General features: G+C 42.2%; 1 protein-coding gene across 1 annotated transcript in view; it reads left to right on the top strand.

Moving 5' to 3' along the window:
* The first annotated feature begins 960 nt into the window (after positions 1–960).
* The window catches only part of lipca (lipase, hepatic a), a 66,310-nt gene continuing 47,078 nt past the window's right edge, over positions 961–20,192 (top strand). Inside the window, exon 1 of the mRNA XM_063065743.1 lies at positions 961–1,212. Coding sequence (XP_062921813.1) covers positions 1,131–1,212 — 82 coding nt within the window. The 5' untranslated portion in view covers positions 961–1,130. The remainder of the gene's footprint in view (positions 1,213–20,192) is intronic.

Below are 20,192 nucleotides of genomic sequence, written 5' to 3' on the forward strand. Positions count from 1 at the left end.
AGCAGAAAGGTTGGAGTGGATGATGACTGCAAGCTGAACAAAGGGACTGCCAGCAATAGGGTGAAATGATGGAGAGCTGCTGAACAAAAGATCGTAACTGATCAAAGTATCTATCTGCCCATTTGATGTTCGGTCGGCTTGGATAAGTTGGGCTGAAGACCCTGTCTCCGAGCTGTTTAACTCTGTGACTGCACTAACCAACGTAGAACTGAGATGACTGAATCAAATCTCAAGGTGTGTATATAGATGGGACAGCTGTTTCTTCCAGTGGGGGTGGAAAGGGTCATGGAAGAGTGCAGCGGGTGAACTTAGAAACATTTCTCTGTGCAGTGTAGTAGAAATTTGAGTACTGTCACTGATAGAATGACAATTGCCTAATTTAAATTGAGGCTGAAAGGTTTTGGTTTGTAGCGATTACAATGAGGGAAAAGCACGAGTGTGGAGCTAGATCACAGATATCGAAAGGGCCACTGCAGTGTTAGTTAGGCTTGGGGGTGGGGCAGGCAGGAGCTGCCAGAGGGAGATGAGATTTTTTTACAGTACGGTAGTTGAGATGGGAGGGTTCAGAATGAAGACTTTTCTTCCTATCGAGTCCTGAGTCTCAGGTATCCAGTGATTTTTATAAGGTACAGAAGACAGCTTGAAGCTGGAGGTTACCCAATTCTATGAAAAAGGTACAGAACCCACCACTGTACCATTCAAAACAATTTCTTTACATTTCTGAGCAGTTCATCCTGCTGTGAGATTTGAAGCCCTTTCAGATCAACTCTTTTTTCTGCAACAGCAAACAGGATTTTCATTGACTTACTTTGCTGAGAGCTGGGTCAAGCTTTGCTCTTGCTCTTGTAATAGATAACTTCTGCAAACCTTTCACAACATGTCCCAGGTCCCAGAGCCAATCAGAGGTGCCTGAGCAGTTTGTCAACGACCTTCAGGAACAAATATAAAACTCTTGGATAGTATCACTGGCATCTTTTAAGCCCAGGGACACAGACAGTGCAAAACATTAGTCCAAAGTTTTAACATAAAAGCCCCTTTGACGTAGTGGTCTTTGGTGATTAAAAAGTAAATGAAAGGCGTTGAGTCTGTGACTATTTTTCTTTGCAGTCAGTGAAAGATTAGGGCTGAAAATGAACAACTTGGCGAAAGTATTGCTCCTCCTCTTGATATATGCCACCATAAATGTCCAGGAGGCCAGGATCCAGGGAAAAGGTAAGACAGCAAACCAAGCCACCACTCACAGTCATCTAAACAGCTGCAAAGACTTTGCACATCTGAATTACAAGAATGACATTTCCAAGGATGATTGTTGGTTGTGGATGCTCTGTAGAATGCAGCCAGGTATTTGCCTTGGTAATTTCTGGATATATTTGCTGATTGTATCATTTGGCAATTTATGGAATGGATACTATGGAAAGTGGGCTGTGATTGAGTGATTGCTGAAACATTCTTTGCATTCTTTAACTGGGGGCCACAGTTTCTGATAACAGGTTGCTACCATAGGAGTTACAGTACTGATTCGACACTTCAAACTCGAACGGTTAAATTCTTCTGCCTTCATAAATGCACAAATTGCCTTATTTAGTGATACTAATTGATATCAGGGTGATATATCGAGATTTTGTTAAATATCTTTCCCTTTGAAATACTTTATTTGCTCTGCTTTATCCCTGTTATTGTAATCTCAGATTTCTCCTTCCATGTTATGCCATGGCAGTGTAGCGGTCAGCAGCTCGGGCCGATGCAGTTCGGAGTTCAATTCTGGTTTCATCCATCAGGAGTCTGCGCTTTCACCTCATGGAATGCGTGGGTTTTCCCTGGGTATACCGGCTTCCATCCACATTCCACGGGCGTACCAGTTAGTAGGTCGATTGGTCATTGTGAATTGTCCCAGCGTTGCTGGGTGGTGTGCTCAAAGGGTCAGAAGGACTTGTTCTGCACTCTATCTCAATAAGTAAAAATAAAAATCAATCTTTCTAATGGTGAAAGTAAATAAGCCACACTTCCCATTTTGTGAACTGGAACTGTTCATTTCTCACCTACAGCAGTGATACTAATATCATATTGTTCAACGTCTATTAATTCACTGCCTGTGTTCAACTAACCTGGTCAGAGCTTGACCATTGAATAGTTGGAAACGTTCATAGAGTCATCCATTGAACACAACAGCACAGAAGCAGTTCCTTTTAAAATGACTGGGCAAGTCACCATAACGTAGAGGATCTTATACAGCAGGAGGGTTTTTGTATTTTTCCCTCGAAGTTAAGAGTGTCAAAATTATCCAGTTTGTTCTTCAAATGTCATTGATAGCTTTTGTAAAAAGAAAGCATTTACTGAGGTTTGTTGTCGATATTGAATATTCAGACCTAACCCTAAACCAGCTCAGATTTCATCTGGAAGTAAAATTTCTATCCAACCATTGTAAAATAGAGGGATTGTCCTCAGCAACCAGTTGTGTAGGCTTTGATGCACATTGTTTCAATTCCAGTCGATGGCCAGGAGTCAAACAACAGTATTTCCACAAATAACCAGGGATGTGTAAAAGAGGCCATTTATCAATTAGCGCTCCATCAGCCAAAGTCCCGCTGTGTTGGCAGGTCCAAGGAGGCACACCCTTAAGTACTGACGCCCCTCAAAGACAGCACAACATACTAGGTGCAGGGGACCTCAGTGGGCCAGGCATCAGTAAAATGGATAGCAACCAGATACCTTTTTATTTTCAGGTTGAAGATGGTGGCAAGCAATGGCAGAAGGTGGAGGGAGGAGGTGAGGGACAGTGGGTGTATGTGTTAATGCCAAGTCTTTCCACAGTTCAGACTTCATGCTGGAAATGTTGTGATCATTTTTGCAAAGAAAGAACAGATGTAAAGCTGATTCTAGGTACACTGAAAAGGGAAATAAAATTACATACAGTACTCTTCTAAATGTTATTGCCCAAAGTCTACTAGAGGGTCTCCATGTCAGATGGCTCGTGGAATTCCCCTGGTTGTCAGTTTTCCCATCACTCTTTACTGAGTGAACCAATAGTAATGTGTCCAGTAGTGTGTTTTGATAGATAGACACAAGAAGGAAGAAGAGGAGGAGCAAATTTCTGAGACTTTCTGAAAGACGCTGGTGTGAATGCTTCAGAAGTTCTGAATGGTGAAGGAGGTGAAAGGTATCGCCGCTTTTTGTGATTTTTCCAAAGTTCACAAGGAGCAAACCCAGGAAGTGAATACCCCAAGATTCTGTGTGACAAAACCTCTTTAGTTCAGTTAAAATCATTTTCCATTGTAGGAGTATCAAAAACAAGAGGTCTTGGGATTATTTGAGGAGAACAAATTTTAAAGTGGATCTGGGGGTTTGTTTTTTATAGAGAGGACTGATATCTGAAACCCTTTTCCAGGGAAGGTGGTGGAGCTGTATGCATTCAGGATGTTTAAGACCGATACTTAAATAGACAAGGTATAGACAGATACCAACGTGATGCGGGCAGGTGGGATTAATGTAGATGGGTAAGATCAGCAGAGAGATTGTGGGCCGAAGGGCCTGTTTCTGTATTATATGACTACAACTCTGTGACAGGCTGACAAGGTGCCATCAGCTCCTTCACCCTGATCTGGAAGTCAGATAGATCAGGAACGATCTATTTCAAAACTGGTCACCTCACTACAGGAAGGATGTGGATACTATAGAAAGGGTGCAAAGGAGATTTACAAGGTTGTTGCCTGGATTGGATAGCGTGCCTTATGCGAATAGAGGTGTATGAGATAATGAGAGGCATTGATTGTGTGGATAGCCAGAGGCTTTTTCCCACGGCTGAAATGGCTAACACAAGGGGGCATAGTTTTAAGGAGCTTGAGAGTAGGTACAAAGGGGATGACAGAAATAAGTTTTTCACAGAGTGGTGGGTACATGGAATGCACTGCCAGCGATGGTGATGGAGGTGGATACAATAGAGTCTTTTAAGAGACTCTTAGACAGGTACATGGAGCTTAGAAAAAGCTCTTAGACTCTTAGACAGGTACATGGAGCTTAGAGGGCTATGCGGTAGGGAAACTCTAGGCGGTTTCTAGAGTGGATTACATGGTCGGCACAACATTGTGGGCCGAAGGGCCTGTAATGTGCTTTAGGTTTCTATGTTCTATGTTAATGTTGGGATATAATTTGATATCCAAAGACTAGATATAAAATCAGGAATCATAAAATTCTTCAGATGCTGGAAATCCACAGCAACCCACACAAAATGCTGGAGGAACTTGGTAGGTCAGGCAGCATCTAAGGAAATGGGTAAACAGTCGATGCTTCAGGCCAAGACTCTTTTCAGGACTGAAAAAGAAGGGGGAAGACGTGAGAAGAGAAAGGTGGGGAAACCAGGAATGTTCATTTTTCTCAGGGTCTTTGCCTGCTGAATGGAAGGGTCAGAAGGTTGAAGGTGGCTGTGAGGAAAGAGGGGTTTCAGTCGGCTAGGCCAGTGCAAAGTCATTCCACACCCTTTCCTCTTCCTGGAGGTCTGTAATTAGTGGAATTACACAGTGATCTGTGCTGGGACCTCTGCTCTTTGCAATGTATATACATGACCTGGAAGAAAATGTAGATGGGTCGGCTAGTAAGTTTGCAGATGATAGCAAGATTGGTGGAGTTGTGGACAGTGCAGAAGACTGACAAAGAATACAGCACAGTATAGGTCAGTTGCAGATATGGGCATAGAAATGGCAGATGGAGTTTAACCTAGATAAATGTGAGGTGTAACATCTCAGTAGAGCAAATCCAAGGAGACAGTAAACTGCTAAGAGCAATATCCTTAACAGTGCCGCTGAACAGAGACATCTTGGGATCCAAGTTCATAGCTCCATGAAAGTGGCTACATGAGTCAATACGGTGGTTAAGAAATTTTATGGAATGCTTGTTTTTATTAGTCCAGGCATTGGGTTCAAAAGTCAAGAGGTTATGTTGCAATTTTATAAAACTCTAGTTAAGCCATGTCCAGAGTACTGACAGTTCTGATCACTGCACCATAGGAAGGATGTTGAGGCTTTGGAGAGGCTGCAAAAGGGGCCTCATTTAGAGGGCAAGTACCATCGTGAAAGGCTGTGTAAACTTTGGCTGTTTTCTCTGGAGCACCAGAGGCTGAGGGGATATCTGTTAGAGGTTTACAAGATTATGAGAGGCAAAGATAAAGTGGACAGAGAGTATCTGTTTCCCAGGGTGGTAATGTCTAATATCAGAGGGCGTGCATTGATGTTGAGAAGGGGGTAGGTTCAAAGGGGGTGTGAGGGGTAAGTTCTATGGATGGTGTGCTATGGTGGTAGAGGAAAATACATTAGAGGCTTTTAAGAGACATTTGGATAGGCATGTGGATGTAAGGAAGATGGAGGGTATCGTCATGGTGTATGTAGGAAGGAGGGATTAGTGTTTGTGTGTTTTATGATTTGCTTTCTAGCTGGGTTGGCACAACATTGGGGGCCGAATGGCCTGATTCTGTGCTGCACTGTTCAATGTTCCTGCTAAAGTGAGTGAACAAAACCTGGAGACTGAACAACAGAAACCAGAGATGTCCGAGGACACCCAAGAGAAGTAGAGTTGCTTCTGTTAATAAACTTAACATAGCAACCTTCCCAGTTGGAATAATGTTCCAGAGGAAATCATTTCCCTGAAACTTTCTGTCTGAAAGCTCACAGAGCCTCAGCAGAGATTGCAGCACTTGTAGCCGCACCTACCATCACTTGTATTAACACCAGACCTATGGACAAATCAGGTTTCATTTGGTGCTGCTACTGTTTCAGATACAGACAGAACAAAGTTAGAGTCCATTGTTCTGAGACTAGATACGTAATTGTTCATAAAAATACAGCTCTGAGTGTTTATAAAAAAAGAATCTCCAGCACTATTTTTATACATTGGATGAAACCTTTGGATCAACACTAAAGAAAACCACTTTGTTCGTTACTCTCTGATTCCCATTGTTACTGAGAATTAGGGTCTACAATTAGTGCTGAGGCGGATCTTACTTCTTTGTTATTAACTCTGTTGGTATTGGCATGGATCACAGTGATACTCAAAAGGCTAATTCTAAGTTGGCTCTTGAATTGAGCATTCATCAGCTTTCAGTGCTGCATGTGTCTAGATTTAGAACATAGCTCAAAATTTCATTAGCAAAAGAGTGAACGTTCATGCAGCCAAAAATATGCTCCACTGGATTGTAATGTGAACAATGCAAGAACTGAGATTGCGTATAGTTTTGGTCATTCTGATGTAGGAAAGACTTTGTCAGGCTGGAGGTGGTGCAGAAGAAATTTACAAGATACTGTCTGAACTAAAGGGCTTGAGTCATAAAGAGAGGTTGGCTATGCTGGATCTTTATTCCTTGAATTGGGGTCACCTCAGTAAAGTTTTAAAAATCATGAGGGGTTTGAATAAGATGTGCAGTCATAGTCTTTTCCCCAGGGTGGGGGAGTGTAAAACTAGAGGGCACAGATACAAGATAATAGGGAAGAGATTTCAAAAAGACTGGGCAGGTAACCTCTTTATACAAAGGATAGTGAGTACTTGCAAGAGCTGCCAGAAGAAGTGGTTAAGGCAGGCAACTGGGACTAGCAGGGAGGAGGGTGTGGCTGGCAGTGCATTTGGGCTGAAGGGCCCATTTCATGCTGTATTACTCTACAGTCTATCAATGAATCACAACACGTTCTATGTTCTATTCTATTTATATGGGAGGTAGGGTTTAAGGGTTGGCACAACATTGTGGGCCAAAGGGCCTGTACTGTGCTGTACTATTCTATGTTCTAAAACATAGTTTTATCAGTATCCTTCTCACTTTTCAATAAAAGGTCCCAGACAGTGACTGAGAGATTGCTGCAGTGCTATTGATGAGGCCTTGACATTGGTTACTAGAGAGAATTCTTAGGGACAGGATTTGATTATTTGGATAACCGTGGACTAACTAGGGAAAGCCTGCATGGCTTTGTGCAGGGCAAGTCTTGGTTTACTAACTTGATTGTGTTTTTTGACAAGGTGACGAGGGTGATTGATGAAGGTAGAGCTGTGGATGTTGTCTACATGGATTTTAGTAAGGTGTTTGACAAGATCCCTCATGGGAGACTCATCCAGAAGATTAAGATTCATGGGATCAGTGACAAATTGGTCATATGGATTCAGAAATGGCCAACCCAATAGAAGATAAGGGGTGGTGGTCAAAGGGACTTATTCTAGCTGGAGCTTTGTGATTAGTGATGTTCTTCAGGGATCTGTTCTTGTGATGTATATAAATGACCTGGGTGAAAGTGTAGATGGATGGGTTAGTAAGTCTGCAGATGATACAAAGATTGGCAGTGTTGTGGATAGTGTAGATGACTGGCAAAGAATACAGTCGGATATGGATCAGTTGCAGATATGGGCAGAGAAATAGCAGATGGAGCTTAACCCAGCCAAATGTGAAGTGTTGCATTTTGTGCAGTGTTAAGGGCATGACCCTCAGCAGTGTTGATGAGCAGAGGGATCTTGGGGTCCAGGAACATTAGCTCCCTGAAAGTGGCTACACAGGTTGATAGGACGGTTACGAAAGCACATGGCATGCTTGCCTTGATTAGTTGAGGCATTGAGTTGAAAATTCAGGAAATTACTTTACAGCCTTATAAAACTCTAGTTAGACCACATCTGGAATATTGCATATATTTCTGATCATCCCATTATAGGAAGAATGTTGGGGCTTTGGAGAAGGTGCAGAACAGGTTCACCAGGATGCTGCCTGAATTAGAGAGCATGTGCTATAACAAGAGGTTTGAAACTGTAGGTTGTCTTCTTGGAGTGGTGGAAACTGAGAGGAGATTGATAGAAGTTTATAAGATTATGAGAGGTGTAGACAGGCAGTATTTTTTTCCCCAGGATTGAAAAGTCTAAAACCCAGGGCATTTGATTAAGGTGAGAAGGGGTGATATTAGAGGCAAGTTTTCTTTTTATACAGAGAGTGGTTATCAAATGTACACTTTTTTAGATATTTACAAATTAGGAATTTCTTTCGTGGTTTGCTGCCAAATTACCCTTCTGCTTATCCACCTAATATGACAGATGCTCTTTTTCAGCTTAAACCACTTCAAAAAGGTTTGATAGCTATAATTTATAAACGGTTATTGAATTTACGAATGATATCTAATGATAAAATTAAACGTGCTTGGGAATTGGAATTTCAAGAGTCACTTTCAGATAATCAATGGAATAAAATATTTCATTTGGTGAATAACGCATCTATTTGTGCCCGTCATTCCTTGATACAGTTCAAGGTAGTGCATCGGGCCCATATGTCAAATGATAAACTAGCACGTATTTTTTCCAACGTTAATCCTATTTGTGACGGGTGTAATATTGAGGTGGCCACTTTAACTCATGTTTTGGTCTTGTATAAAACTAGATAATTTTTGGAGAGATGTTTTTAAAACGCTATCAAAAGTCTTCGATCTGGATCTACAACCTAATTTACTTACGTCAATATTTGGTTTTTACCCCATCAAAACCAGGAAATATTCCTGTTTCTGCTCAACGTATGATAGCCTTTTCAACTTTATTGGCTAGGAGAGCCATTTTATTGAAGCGGAAGGATTCTAATCCACCTACTGTCTTTTATTGGCTTTCCTCCATCATGTCCTGTTTAAGTTTAGAGAAAATAAGAAGTCAGACATTTGACGCATCCTTTAAATTTGAACAAATCTGGCGACCTTTTATTCAATATTTTCATTTGATTTGATTCATTACTCTTCCAATTATTTCTTTTCGAAGTTTTAGATTTGATCAGAAAGTCGTATCCTCAGAATGGACTGCCCAGTCCCCTTTCTTTTTTCCTTTTTTTCTTATAGTGTAGTGGGTTTTTTTCCCTTCTCATTTAAAAAATTTAAAGTTTTTTTTCTCTCTCTACAAATTGATAAGAGGAGAATTAGTTGTCTTTCTTTTTTATTATATTTTACATATTTGCTTAATACTATGTAAGATTTTGATAATGTCTATTTCACTTTCTGCTTGTATTGTTATTGATATATACAAAGCTTGTTTGTATATATGCTCTTTCTAAACCAATAAAAAGATAAAGAAAGAAAGAGTGGCTGCTGCCTGGGCTGGTGGTAGAGGCAGGTACATTAGAGACTATTAAGAGTTGTTCGAATAACCACATCAATGTGAGGGAAATGGAAGGATAGGGACATTGTGTAGGCAAAAGGGATTCCTTTATTTGGCCATTTTATTTCTAATTCATTTGGATCGGCAACATTATGGGGGTCGAAGGGATGTCTCCTGGGCTGTTCTGATCTATGTTCTATGCTCTATCAAAGAACGCATGGCACTGTCTGAAGGAAGAGACAGGAGCTACCAGGCCACCCTCAGTAATATCAATGTAGATAATCTGATACTGTCTGTTCAATCTGGCTGAGGGCCAACTGACCGTTGTGTTTTTACAAGTGTGAGTGCACTTTAGAAGTTCTTCATTAACTGCAAATTACATTGGGATAGAAATGTTTTTCCTTCTGAACATCACCAGTAGCAGTTTATCTCTGTGTGAGTGATGGAATTGGAACAGGAAACAATGTGCTGGAGGAAGTCAGTGGGTCAAGCAGATTCTGTAGGAGGAAAGGAACTGTTGACATTTCACGTCAAGATCCTGTGTCACAACTCTCAGCCCAAAACGTCGCCAGCTCCTTTCCTCCAACAGACACTGCTCGAACCCCTGAGTTCTTCCAGCAGTGTTCGTTGCTCCAGATTCTAGTTATTGCAGTCTCTCGTGGCTCCATGGTAAAGTTGAATGTCTTCAGGAGTATAAACAATATGAAGTTCAGAATGGACCACAAGTCAGCATAACAAAATTATGAGGTTTTAGTGGTTTTCACTTCGATACTGAGAAAAATAATGGCCATTTACATTTCCTTTCCGATGCATGTCAATCATAAAATTATTCTACACTGGTGATAACCCACAAGAAAAAGTAGTTTAAAATCTGTGACGTGAGCAGTACTATTTGTAAAGGCCTGATTAGTGTGAGCTAATGTGCCCGTCAATCTATTTTTTTAATTGAACTAAACACTTATGTCAACATACCCAGTGGGATTTTACTGTGCCTGGTTAAAGTGAAGCATTAATATCAGTTGCAAAATCTTCTTTGCACATAATTACTTAACTGCCAACCACGACGTTGTCTTGCTGTTGCAGGCTAGATTAATATGACTATTTATCTTTCATTTAAAAACTTCATTTTTTCACTAACGATATAAGTTCAAGTACTTCTAGCCCTTCTTCTGATTCTTCTCATTATTAATGTCTTCTAGAAGTGGACAAATATTCTGCATTTTATTCTGCAACCTTATCTGGATGCAGCACAGCCTTGGTGTGGCAACAGTTCTGCCCAAGACCATGTGAAATTATGGAAGCAGCCCAGTCCATCACACACACAGCAGCCTTGTCTCCATTGAATCCGTCTACAACTCCCGCTGCCTTGGGAAAGCAGCCAAGGATCCTCCATCCCAGTCATTCTCTCGACACACCCACCGCCCCTCCACCTCCTTGCATCAGGCAGAAGATACAAAAGCTTGTGAATACATACACTAGGCTCAATGACAGCTTCTATCCCACTATTAGCAGACCCTCGTACCCTAAAAAACAGATCTCCTAGTCCATCTCACCATGGCCTTTACACTTTGTTTGTTGTTTGTCTGCCTGCACAGGGCATTCTCTGTAAGGGCAACATGATATTCTGCATTCTGTTTTCTTTTTAGTACTTTGATGTACTTAAGTATTGAAACATCTGTCTCAGTGGCACACGAGCAAATGCTTTTCTCTGTATCTTGGTGTACGTGACAACAATAAACCAATTCCTATTCCAAGACACAGGATATGACTCCTTCCCATAGGAGTGCCAAATGATAGTTTCCGAACAAAAAGCCTGATTAAAATTAAAGCAAAAATTCTTGAAATGAAGGACTCTAAGGATGTCCATGATTTATGTAAATCTAATTTGTCCTGACTAGATATTAAGGAAACAGTTCAGAAAATGTTGAACCAACCCTTATATCATCCATTTTCTAACCTCAGTGAGGCTGAAGTGTTTTAGACTAGCACAAAAGCAGTTGTGTGAATGTAGCCAAGGGGGAAAAATGGGTTGCTGAGGAGTACTACAGGGATATTGAGAAGACAACTAAAAGCATGTGTGAGCCTGCAAGTTTACACATTCCTGTAGAACATTAGACCTGCCCTAACCAGACACCAATGTCTAATGATAATTATAAATGATAGAAGATCCCACAGTGAAGTAATACTATTCATCTCCATGACATTAGATTTTCAGAAATACTTTAGGGTAATGATTAAGCTTCATTATTGACTGCTAGGACCTCAGAGAAAGGAGCATTCAGCTACGTTTCTCAGCAGGTTCTTCAATAATAGCCGAGCTCTTTATCTGAACTGACAGATACTAGAAGTCCTCATGCAATTTATTTAATCTAATAATGAATACGTAGGTCTGGGTAATGTGATATACTGTAAAAGAACTGGATGAAAACTTTTCCTGGTGAATTTGAGTTTGACATTGAAGAGATAATGGGAAGATTTCCACCTCTGTGCACTGTAGCGACATTTTAGCAGAGAGGTAAAGAGATTTGTGAGAGAGAACGACTGGAGAAAATCCACCAACTTTTTCTGTCTATGCTGTATGGATGTGCCTGATTATTAAAGAAGGCTCTGTCTAACAAGGATCAGGAACGAAATCTACCTCTGTACTGAGATATTTAAAGATAATGTACAAGTTTTCCCTGCTGCTACTGGAGTCATTCCTGATAGTCATTGTATCCAAAGTCCACAGTGAGGCCTGACCTCCTGTGGGGAAAGTGAACACGGATTTGACAGCTGTCCTGTGGATCATCCATTGCATCCCCACGCAGGTTCTGAGCCTCAGTACTAATCATCCTGCACTGTTCCACCAATACAGGAAATCAATGCAATAAAATGAGAAAATGCTGAAAGAGAAGCAGAGTTGACATTTCTGATCCAGGACAACCCCCCCCCCCCATTAGACATCTCACCCTCTGCCCCCGCCTATTACTGCCTGGCACAGGGGAAGAGTCAGAATGTTGGTGGAGCTTCTATCTCAGCTCCAGTGATTCAGGTTCAGTCGTGGCCCTGGGTGATGTCTGTGAGGAGTTTTCTAGTTCTCCCTGTGACCGTGTAGATTTCTCCCAGGTGCTCCAGTTTCAGTTTTTTGCCCAAAATCCCAAAAACATGCAGGTTGGTAGACAATTGGCCACTGAAAATTGTCCCTAGTGAGTATGTGAACGGTAGAATTTGGTGGTGGTGGAGAGGGGGAATTGGCTTATTGTCACATGTGAAAATCCTTTTCTGCATACAGGTTAATTCATTACAGTGTAGTGAGATAACACAAGATAAAACAATGACAGAATACAGAATAAAATGTGAAGTGCAGTGCAGGTGGACAATAAGGTGCAAGATCATAACAAGGTAGATTGAGAGGTCAAAGAATCCATGTTCAATAGAACATGTCCTGGTGGTGTGCGCTTTCAGGATTTTGTACCTTCTGCCTGATGGGTGATGTTAGAAGAGAGAATGCCTGGGGTAGGCGAGGTCTTTGATTACGCTGGCTGCTTTACTGAGGCAGCCAAAAGTATAGACAGAGTCCATGGTGGGCAGGCTAGTTTCTCTGAGGTGCTAAGCTGTATCCACAAGTCTCTGCAGTTCCTTGCACTCTCAGGCAGAGCAGTTGTCATGCCAGATAAAATGTAGGATTAGTGTAGAATGAGTGTAACTGGGTGGTCTGAATGCCCTGTCCCTGTACTGCGTCACCCTAAAAGGTAATCGACATTTTCTTTTCAGATGTTGTTGCGCTCCCTAAATCCCATTTACATTTCCCAATATTTGGATCTCTTCCTGTGCATGATTTAAATCTAATTTACATCTCTTATTTAATAGAGCATAGAACATAAAATACTGCAGCACAGTACAGGCCTTTCAGCCCACAATGTTGAGCCTATTCCATGATCAATCTAATCCTTTCCTCCTAAATAACCCGTCATTTTTCTATCATCCATGTGCCTATCTAGAACTTGCTAAATGCTCTAATATATATGCCTCTCCAACACCCCTGGCAAGGGGTGCATCTATCACCCTCTGTGGGGGAAAAAAATTACCTCTGATATCACCACCCCAATCATCTTAAAATTATAAACACAAGATATTCTGCAGATGCTGGAAAGCCAAAGTAAAACACAAAACGCAGGAGGAACTTGGCAGATCAGGCAGTATCTATGGAAACGAACAAACAGTTGATGCCTTGGGCGGAGACCCTTCTCCAGAACTAGTAAGGGGTCTTCCCAGGTCCCGAAGAAGCGTCTCGGCCCAAAATGCCGACTTTTTATTCATTTCCATGGATGCTGCCTGACCTGCTGAGTTACCCCTGTGTTTTGTGTGTGTTTACCTTAAAATTATACCCTCCTGAATTAGCTATTTTCTGAAATAAGAGCAGAAAATGCTCTGCAGGTCAGGCAGGATCTGTGGTCAGAGAAAAAGAACTAACCCTGCATTGGAACTGATTTGGACTCGGAACCTATGACTGAAGATTCTTCAAGCTGATCCATTTGAAGAGCCCCACTATTTCATGATCAGCATAGAGCCCATGTGTTAGATCAGACACCAGGTAACAGCAATAAGCATTGCAAAATCTTGGGCCATATTTCAGCAAGGTGACTGGCTGGGCTCAGAAGCTTTCCAACTTGGGCCAATGTTGCCGCTCAGTTTCTGAAGCATGTTAATGTGTTCTGTCTGGTAGATGTTTGATACTTAAAGCACATGTATTTGCAAAATGATGAAAGTATTATTTCAAAATTATATTTTCAACATGTAGAAAGATCAGGATATCTTTAGAACAGTGAAAGATGCTGAATGTCACCGAGTATGCATCTGGCAATAATTCTTTGTGCATTTTATGACTGATAGGTTGAACTTACAGCCTCACTTGGAGAGTTATTTATCACAACTCAAGTCTGTCTCAGAGCTTGTCTTCCCTTTTAACACATTTTTCTCAATAGTGTGTTTTGGAAGATGTGTGTGGGAGCCCATGAGTCCTGAGGGTGATAGAAAGCAATAAGTTTCGATTTATTAAAGCTATTACCAGTTCACATTGGGATCCTGTGAGACTGGCTGTTTATAGGATATTGTAATGATGGTATATGAGTTCTAAATACTGCACTCCGGGCTCAGGAATTAAGAATGAGCTTTCAATCGTATTTCCAAGCTCAATGCACCCTCACACCACCATTCCCTTTCCTGTTACTCTGTTGTATCTAATCATCTTTCGGAAGCCTCACCACTGAGAAGCCGAGTGCAAGATTTTATTACTCCTGAACACTTTCCTTTCTAAGTATCCTTGGTGTAAGTGGCAGGAGGAAGTTCAAGATTCCCCAACCAAAGGAACTAACCACCATTACTGAGGTTGCCTCCAAGTTGTCAAGGCTCTCACAGCTGGCTGTTCAGTGGTAAATGCACAGATAGGTTTGCCGTCCCAGGGTACTAAATTGAATCACTGAGAAGCAGAAGTGGGTGAAGGCTGTACCAGGTACACATAATGCTCCAGCAGGCAAGAGGTGGTAGAGTAAGCCATTGACTAGTTTCTTTCCTTCTGGAGAAGTTCTATATCTTCTTTTCTACCTGTAACACCAGACCACCTCTGCTGAGAACAGTAAGGCTCCTCCAGGTTTGGAGAGTGGCTGGTTCACTGGTGCTATGTTACCCCAGAGAGGGGCAGTTGTGAGGGAGATCTGCCCTTCAGTTTCAGTTTTCAATCGTGGTGTCAGCTCACTCACCTCAGCCCATCTCCCAGGTCAGCCTCCGATGACACCGTCAAATCTTTTCTCCTCCTCAGGTGCCAGTTCCCCTGCCCATCCTCCAGAGAATGCCCACTAACACCCTGCCTTTGAACTGCCCCAGGTTCATCCCGTTCCAGCAACTGCCCCCACGACTGATGGTTGAACATTTCATACTGACACCACGCTGTCCACAATTCAACTTCACTCTACTCCTTGAATCCACTGCTCTGTCATCCTTTTCTTAAATGCAAAGTCCTCTCCTCAATGGATTCCATTCTCAATGTGGTGCTCAATCTCTCCATCACCTTGCCCCCCCTTGTCCTTCCTCAGCACACACCCCTCTGCAAATTCTCTTCCACCAGTCTTTATCCCTTGCTGATCCCAATTTCCTTCATCCTTCCATGGGCAGACCTGCTGAGAGACACCCAGAACTAAATCTCTGGAATTTCTTCTCCGCCCTCCTCCCTTTAGAGCTGCCTTTCATTCACCTTTCTAACACCTTGCCTCACAGGCCATTGACAACTTCTTCCTGATAAAGATCCTGGAGGAACCTGGGCAAATTTTGCTGTATTGTTGCTGTTACTTGGACACTTCTGTCTATAGTTCTCGCTGCCTCTGTATCGCAGCCAATATTATCAAAGATGCCAACCACCTCAGGCATTTTCTCTTCTTCTGTCTCCCATTGGGCAGAAGATACAAAAGCCTGAAAGCACATACCATCAGGCTCAAGGGCAGATTCTATCCCACTGTTATAAGTTATTGAATGGTTCACTTTTATAATAAGGTGAACTCTTCACCTCACCATCTACCTCATTGTAATCTTAGCAACACACACAAAATGCTGGAGGAACTCAGCAGGTCAGGCAGCATCTATGGAAAAGAGTACAGTTGATGTTTCAGGGCATAACCCTTCAGCAAGACTGGAGAAAAAAAATGAGGAGTAGAGTTATAAAGTAGAGGGAAGGAGGGAGAAACACTGGTGATAGGTGAAACCAGGAGGGGGAGGGGTGAAGTAAAGAGATACAGGGCTGGAGAAGGGGGAATCAGATAGGAGAGGACAGAAGGCCTTGGAAGGAAGGAAAGCGGGGAGGAGCACCAGAGGGAGATGATGGGCAAGCAAGGAGATATGGTGAGAGAGGGAAAAGAGGATGGGGAGTGATGAAGGAGAGGAGAGGGGCATAACCAGCATTTTGAGAAATCCCTTTTTTCACTTGAAAGCCCATATGGAGCTGAGAAAAGATATGGCTTCCTGTATATTTGCATGTAGATTTATATCATCAACAAAAGGAGATAGATGGGACTGGAGCTGAGATTTGGTAGCACAAAACACAAGTTTGGCACAAAATCAGTAGGAAAAGTTTGGCACAAAATCAACATGCTCTTGTTGCCCTGACAGAAGTTGCAAGAAATTTACCGTCAAATTCCAGTTGAGCATGAACTGTGTTAAAAATGAATTTTTGTTAAGACCTTGGTGGTGCTCAGTAAATCCTTTAGCTATGGAAGGAGTTGTATTTGAGTGCCAATGGTGAGTGATGATGAAGTAGCCTAAAACAAGCCAACGCCTTTCAAAGAAACATGCTCAAAATAGAATCAGCAAGCTAAGGCAGGAAGTTCTTCTCTGCTGGTTTAGAATAAATTGAGAGAAGTTTTGCACAGGTTTTTCATGTAAAAATACTGGGAAGATTATCAGCATCAAACAAACAGCAGCCACATGATAGGGGCTGGCCAACAACAACGTGGCTTTGACTTCATCACTAAGCTTCTGGCTCTCTGATTGAAAGTCACCCATTGTTTCTGGTGGCCTCCATTCAAGAGCCAAGTTTAATGAACTATCAAAGAGCAAACACTTGGTCATGCCACTTGCTTTACAACACAGCTGCACACACCAACTACCAAAACTGATTCTCAGCCACCGATCAATATACGCTCATTACTTAGTCATAGTTAATTCCAGTTGGAACTCCATGGTAAAATGGGGATAAAATCTTCTGAGATCTGATTGCAAACAATGCAGGTTTGCTTAAGTTATATGATTAAAATTGTCTAACCCATACAGGGTTGCTTTCAAACAGGATGTATACTATTGTGGGGTTCTCCCAGTTTGAGCATGCTGTATTTATGCTAAGCAACTTCTACAAAAGAGGAAAATATCAACGCAACTGTTTCAGATTATACGATGACTATACACTGTGGAGGAAACAACCAGCAATGTCAGGGAGCTGGTCTGACTGCTTTCCTTCCTACACTCTGCCAGCGTTGGTGGTGGGATGCAGAGGTTTTTAGACTGCTGTGTAGCTCACATGGTGAGAAGTGGTGATTCAGCCAAGGGGATAGGGGTCAGGTTTATAATGCACGGTGGTGACCATCCAATGGCCATCGGAGGAAATTGGTTCTTTCACAGTGTCCAGTGGAAGGAAGGTTAGTACCACCTGCACCTTGGTTCATGCAGCCTTATGGATCCCTGGCCTCACTACCACAAAGGCAGATGCTGTAGCCACAAAAGATGAGCCAGGATGATGTATTGCCTCCCAGGTGCTAGGATCCAGGATGCCCGAGAGTAACTGCAGAAGGTTCTCAAGGGGGAGGATGAGCAGCCAGAGTATGGTGCACATGGGCACCAATGACTTGGGCAGAAAGAGAGCAGAGATTCTGCACGGAGAGCATAGGCAGTTAGAGAGGAAGCTGAAGAGCGGGGCCTCCAGGATAGTAATCTCTGGATTACTCCCAGTCAGCGCAGGAGTAGGATGATAGTAGAGATGAATGAGTGGCTGAGGAAGTGGTGCGGCTTTTCAGATTTCTGGATCATTGGCATCTCTTCAGGTGAAGGCATGATCTATAGAAGAGGATAGATTGCACCTGAACCAGAGGGGGACCAATATTCTTGTGGGCAGATTTGTTAGCCCTGTTGGGGTCAGTTTAAACTAGTTTGACAGAGAGATAGGAACCGAAATGATAGGACCGAGGATGGGGCAGTTGATGTACAAGTAGATACAGTATGTAGTAAGACTGTGAGGAAGGGCAGGCAGATGATAGGAGAAAATTGCAGTCAGAGGGATGAGGTGAAGTGCAATGTGGGGGCAAAATCATAAAGGGTGGTGAATACAGGACCGAAGGTGTTATATTTGAGAGCATGCTGTATACGGAATAAGGTAGATGATCTTGTAGTACTACCTCCTCCCTTGCTACCATTCAGGGCCCCAAACTGTCCTACCAGGTGAGGCGACACTTCACCTGTAGGTCTGTTGGGGTGATACGCTGTGTCTGGTGCTCCCGGTGTGGCATCAATGTCATTGAAACCCGACGTAGATTGGAAAACCACTTTACCAAGCACCGACTCTCCATCTGTCAATAAACGTGATGAGGCCATGGCTTCTTCTACTTGCAATGAGGCCACCCTCCAGTTGGAAGAGCAACACCTTCTGGGTAGCCTCCAAACTGATGGCATGAACATTGATTTCTTGAACTTCTGGTAATTACTCTCCCACTTCTTCTTCACCATTCCCCACTCCTGTTTCCCTCGCTCACCTTGACTCCTTACCTGCTCATCACCTCCCTCTGGTGCTCCTCCCCCTTCCCCTTCTTCCATGGCCTTCTGTCCTCCTATTAGATTCCCCCTTCTCCAGCCCTTTATCTCTTTCACCAATCAATTTCCCAGCTCTTTACTTCAAGCACTCCCCGTCTCACGGTTTCACCCATTGCCTAACACCGTGTACTTCTTCCTCCCCTCCCCCCACCTTATTTCTCTGACTTCTCCTCTTTCTTTCCAGTCCTGATGAAGGGTCTCGGCCCAAAGTATCAACTGTTTACCCTTTTCCATAGATGCTGCCTGTCCTGCTGAGTTCTTCCAGCATTTTGTGTGTGTTGCAGATGATCTTGTAGTGCAGTTAGAGATTGGCAGGTATGACATTGTGGCATCACTGGGTCACAGCTGAAAGAAGATCATAGCTCAGAGATTAACATCCAAAAACACACCTTGCATTGAAAGCACAGGCAAGTAGACAGAGGGGGTGGGGTGGCTGTTTTGGTAAAAAATGAAATCAAATCCTTAAAAAGGTGACATGGGATCAGAAGATGTAGAATGCTTGTGGGTAACTGCAAGGGTAAAAAGATCCTATGGGTGTTATATACAAGCCCCCAAACAGTAGCTAGGTTGTGGGATATAAACTTCAACAGAAAGTAGAAAAAGGATGTAATGATAGTCATGGGGGTTTTCAATATGCAGGTAGATTGGGATAATCAGATTGGTGCTGGAAGGGAATTTGTTGAATGCCTGTGAGATGCAGATTGTGGTTGAGCTGTCTAAGAGAAAGGCAATTCTGGATTGGGTGCTATGTAATGAACCAGATTTGATGAGGGAGCTTAAGGTAGAGGAACACTTGGGAGACAGTGATCATAATACAGGTTGAGTACCCCTTATCCAAAATGCTGGGGGATGCAAGGGGTGTTTTGAATTTTGAATTTGTTTTTGGACTTCAGAATATATAATGAGATAACTTGGATCACCATCATTTGTAACTGAATTTATGTAATACCATTAAGCAATCTTTATCTTACGCTTGTTCATCACATGTATGTACCGAACAGCAAAAATTATTCCATGCCATTAATATAATGAAAATATAATGTGCACAAGGTAACAAAAGCAGCACGGCGACGTTGGGAGAATAACTACTTGAATCAGATATTGAACAACAAACAGCTGGCTTAGAGTCTCCACCTACAATGCCATGTTGTGATTAAGAGGTTACAGTACACTGTATCTATATTTTACTTTTTTTAGGTTTTATGTAAGGTATAAAAACAATCAGTATTGTAGATTTGTTCTAATGTTACATTTTCATCAGACACTTTTAAAAATTACTGCTATTACGTAAGGTATAAAAACAATCAGCATCATAAAACTGTTCTGGTGCTAGATTTTTGTGATCAGCAAACACTTTAAAAATGTAATGCTGCGCCTTTTCCTAAATTTCTGCCAGCAGCCTGCTGAATATTCACAACTAACTTCCATTTTCAGTTTGTCATAATTGACCTTTGCCTGTTTCATGATCAGCATACCATTAAGCGGCAGATGTTTACTCCTATGCTGACGAATCCACTCTTTCAATACACATTCAAGATCTTCATCTTTTGATTTAGGCAGTGTTATTTTACTTTCAATAACTTCTGTTCATTACATATGTGAGGTCACTTTTCAGAACCATCTGTGGTGCTCAGAAACCATGCATTTCCTGGGAACCTTCCCAGCACCGTGTGAAATTTTCAATTTGTGACATCATGTCAGCACTCAAAAAAAAATTTGGATTTTGCAGGTTTTCAGATTTTGGTATTTCAGATAGGGAGTATTCAACCTGCATGATAGAATTC

The sequence above is a fragment of the Mobula hypostoma genome, chromosome 13, assembly GCF_963921235.1.
Source record: "Mobula hypostoma chromosome 13, sMobHyp1.1, whole genome shotgun sequence".
Taxonomy (NCBI): domain Eukaryota; kingdom Metazoa; phylum Chordata; class Chondrichthyes; order Myliobatiformes; family Myliobatidae; genus Mobula; species Mobula hypostoma.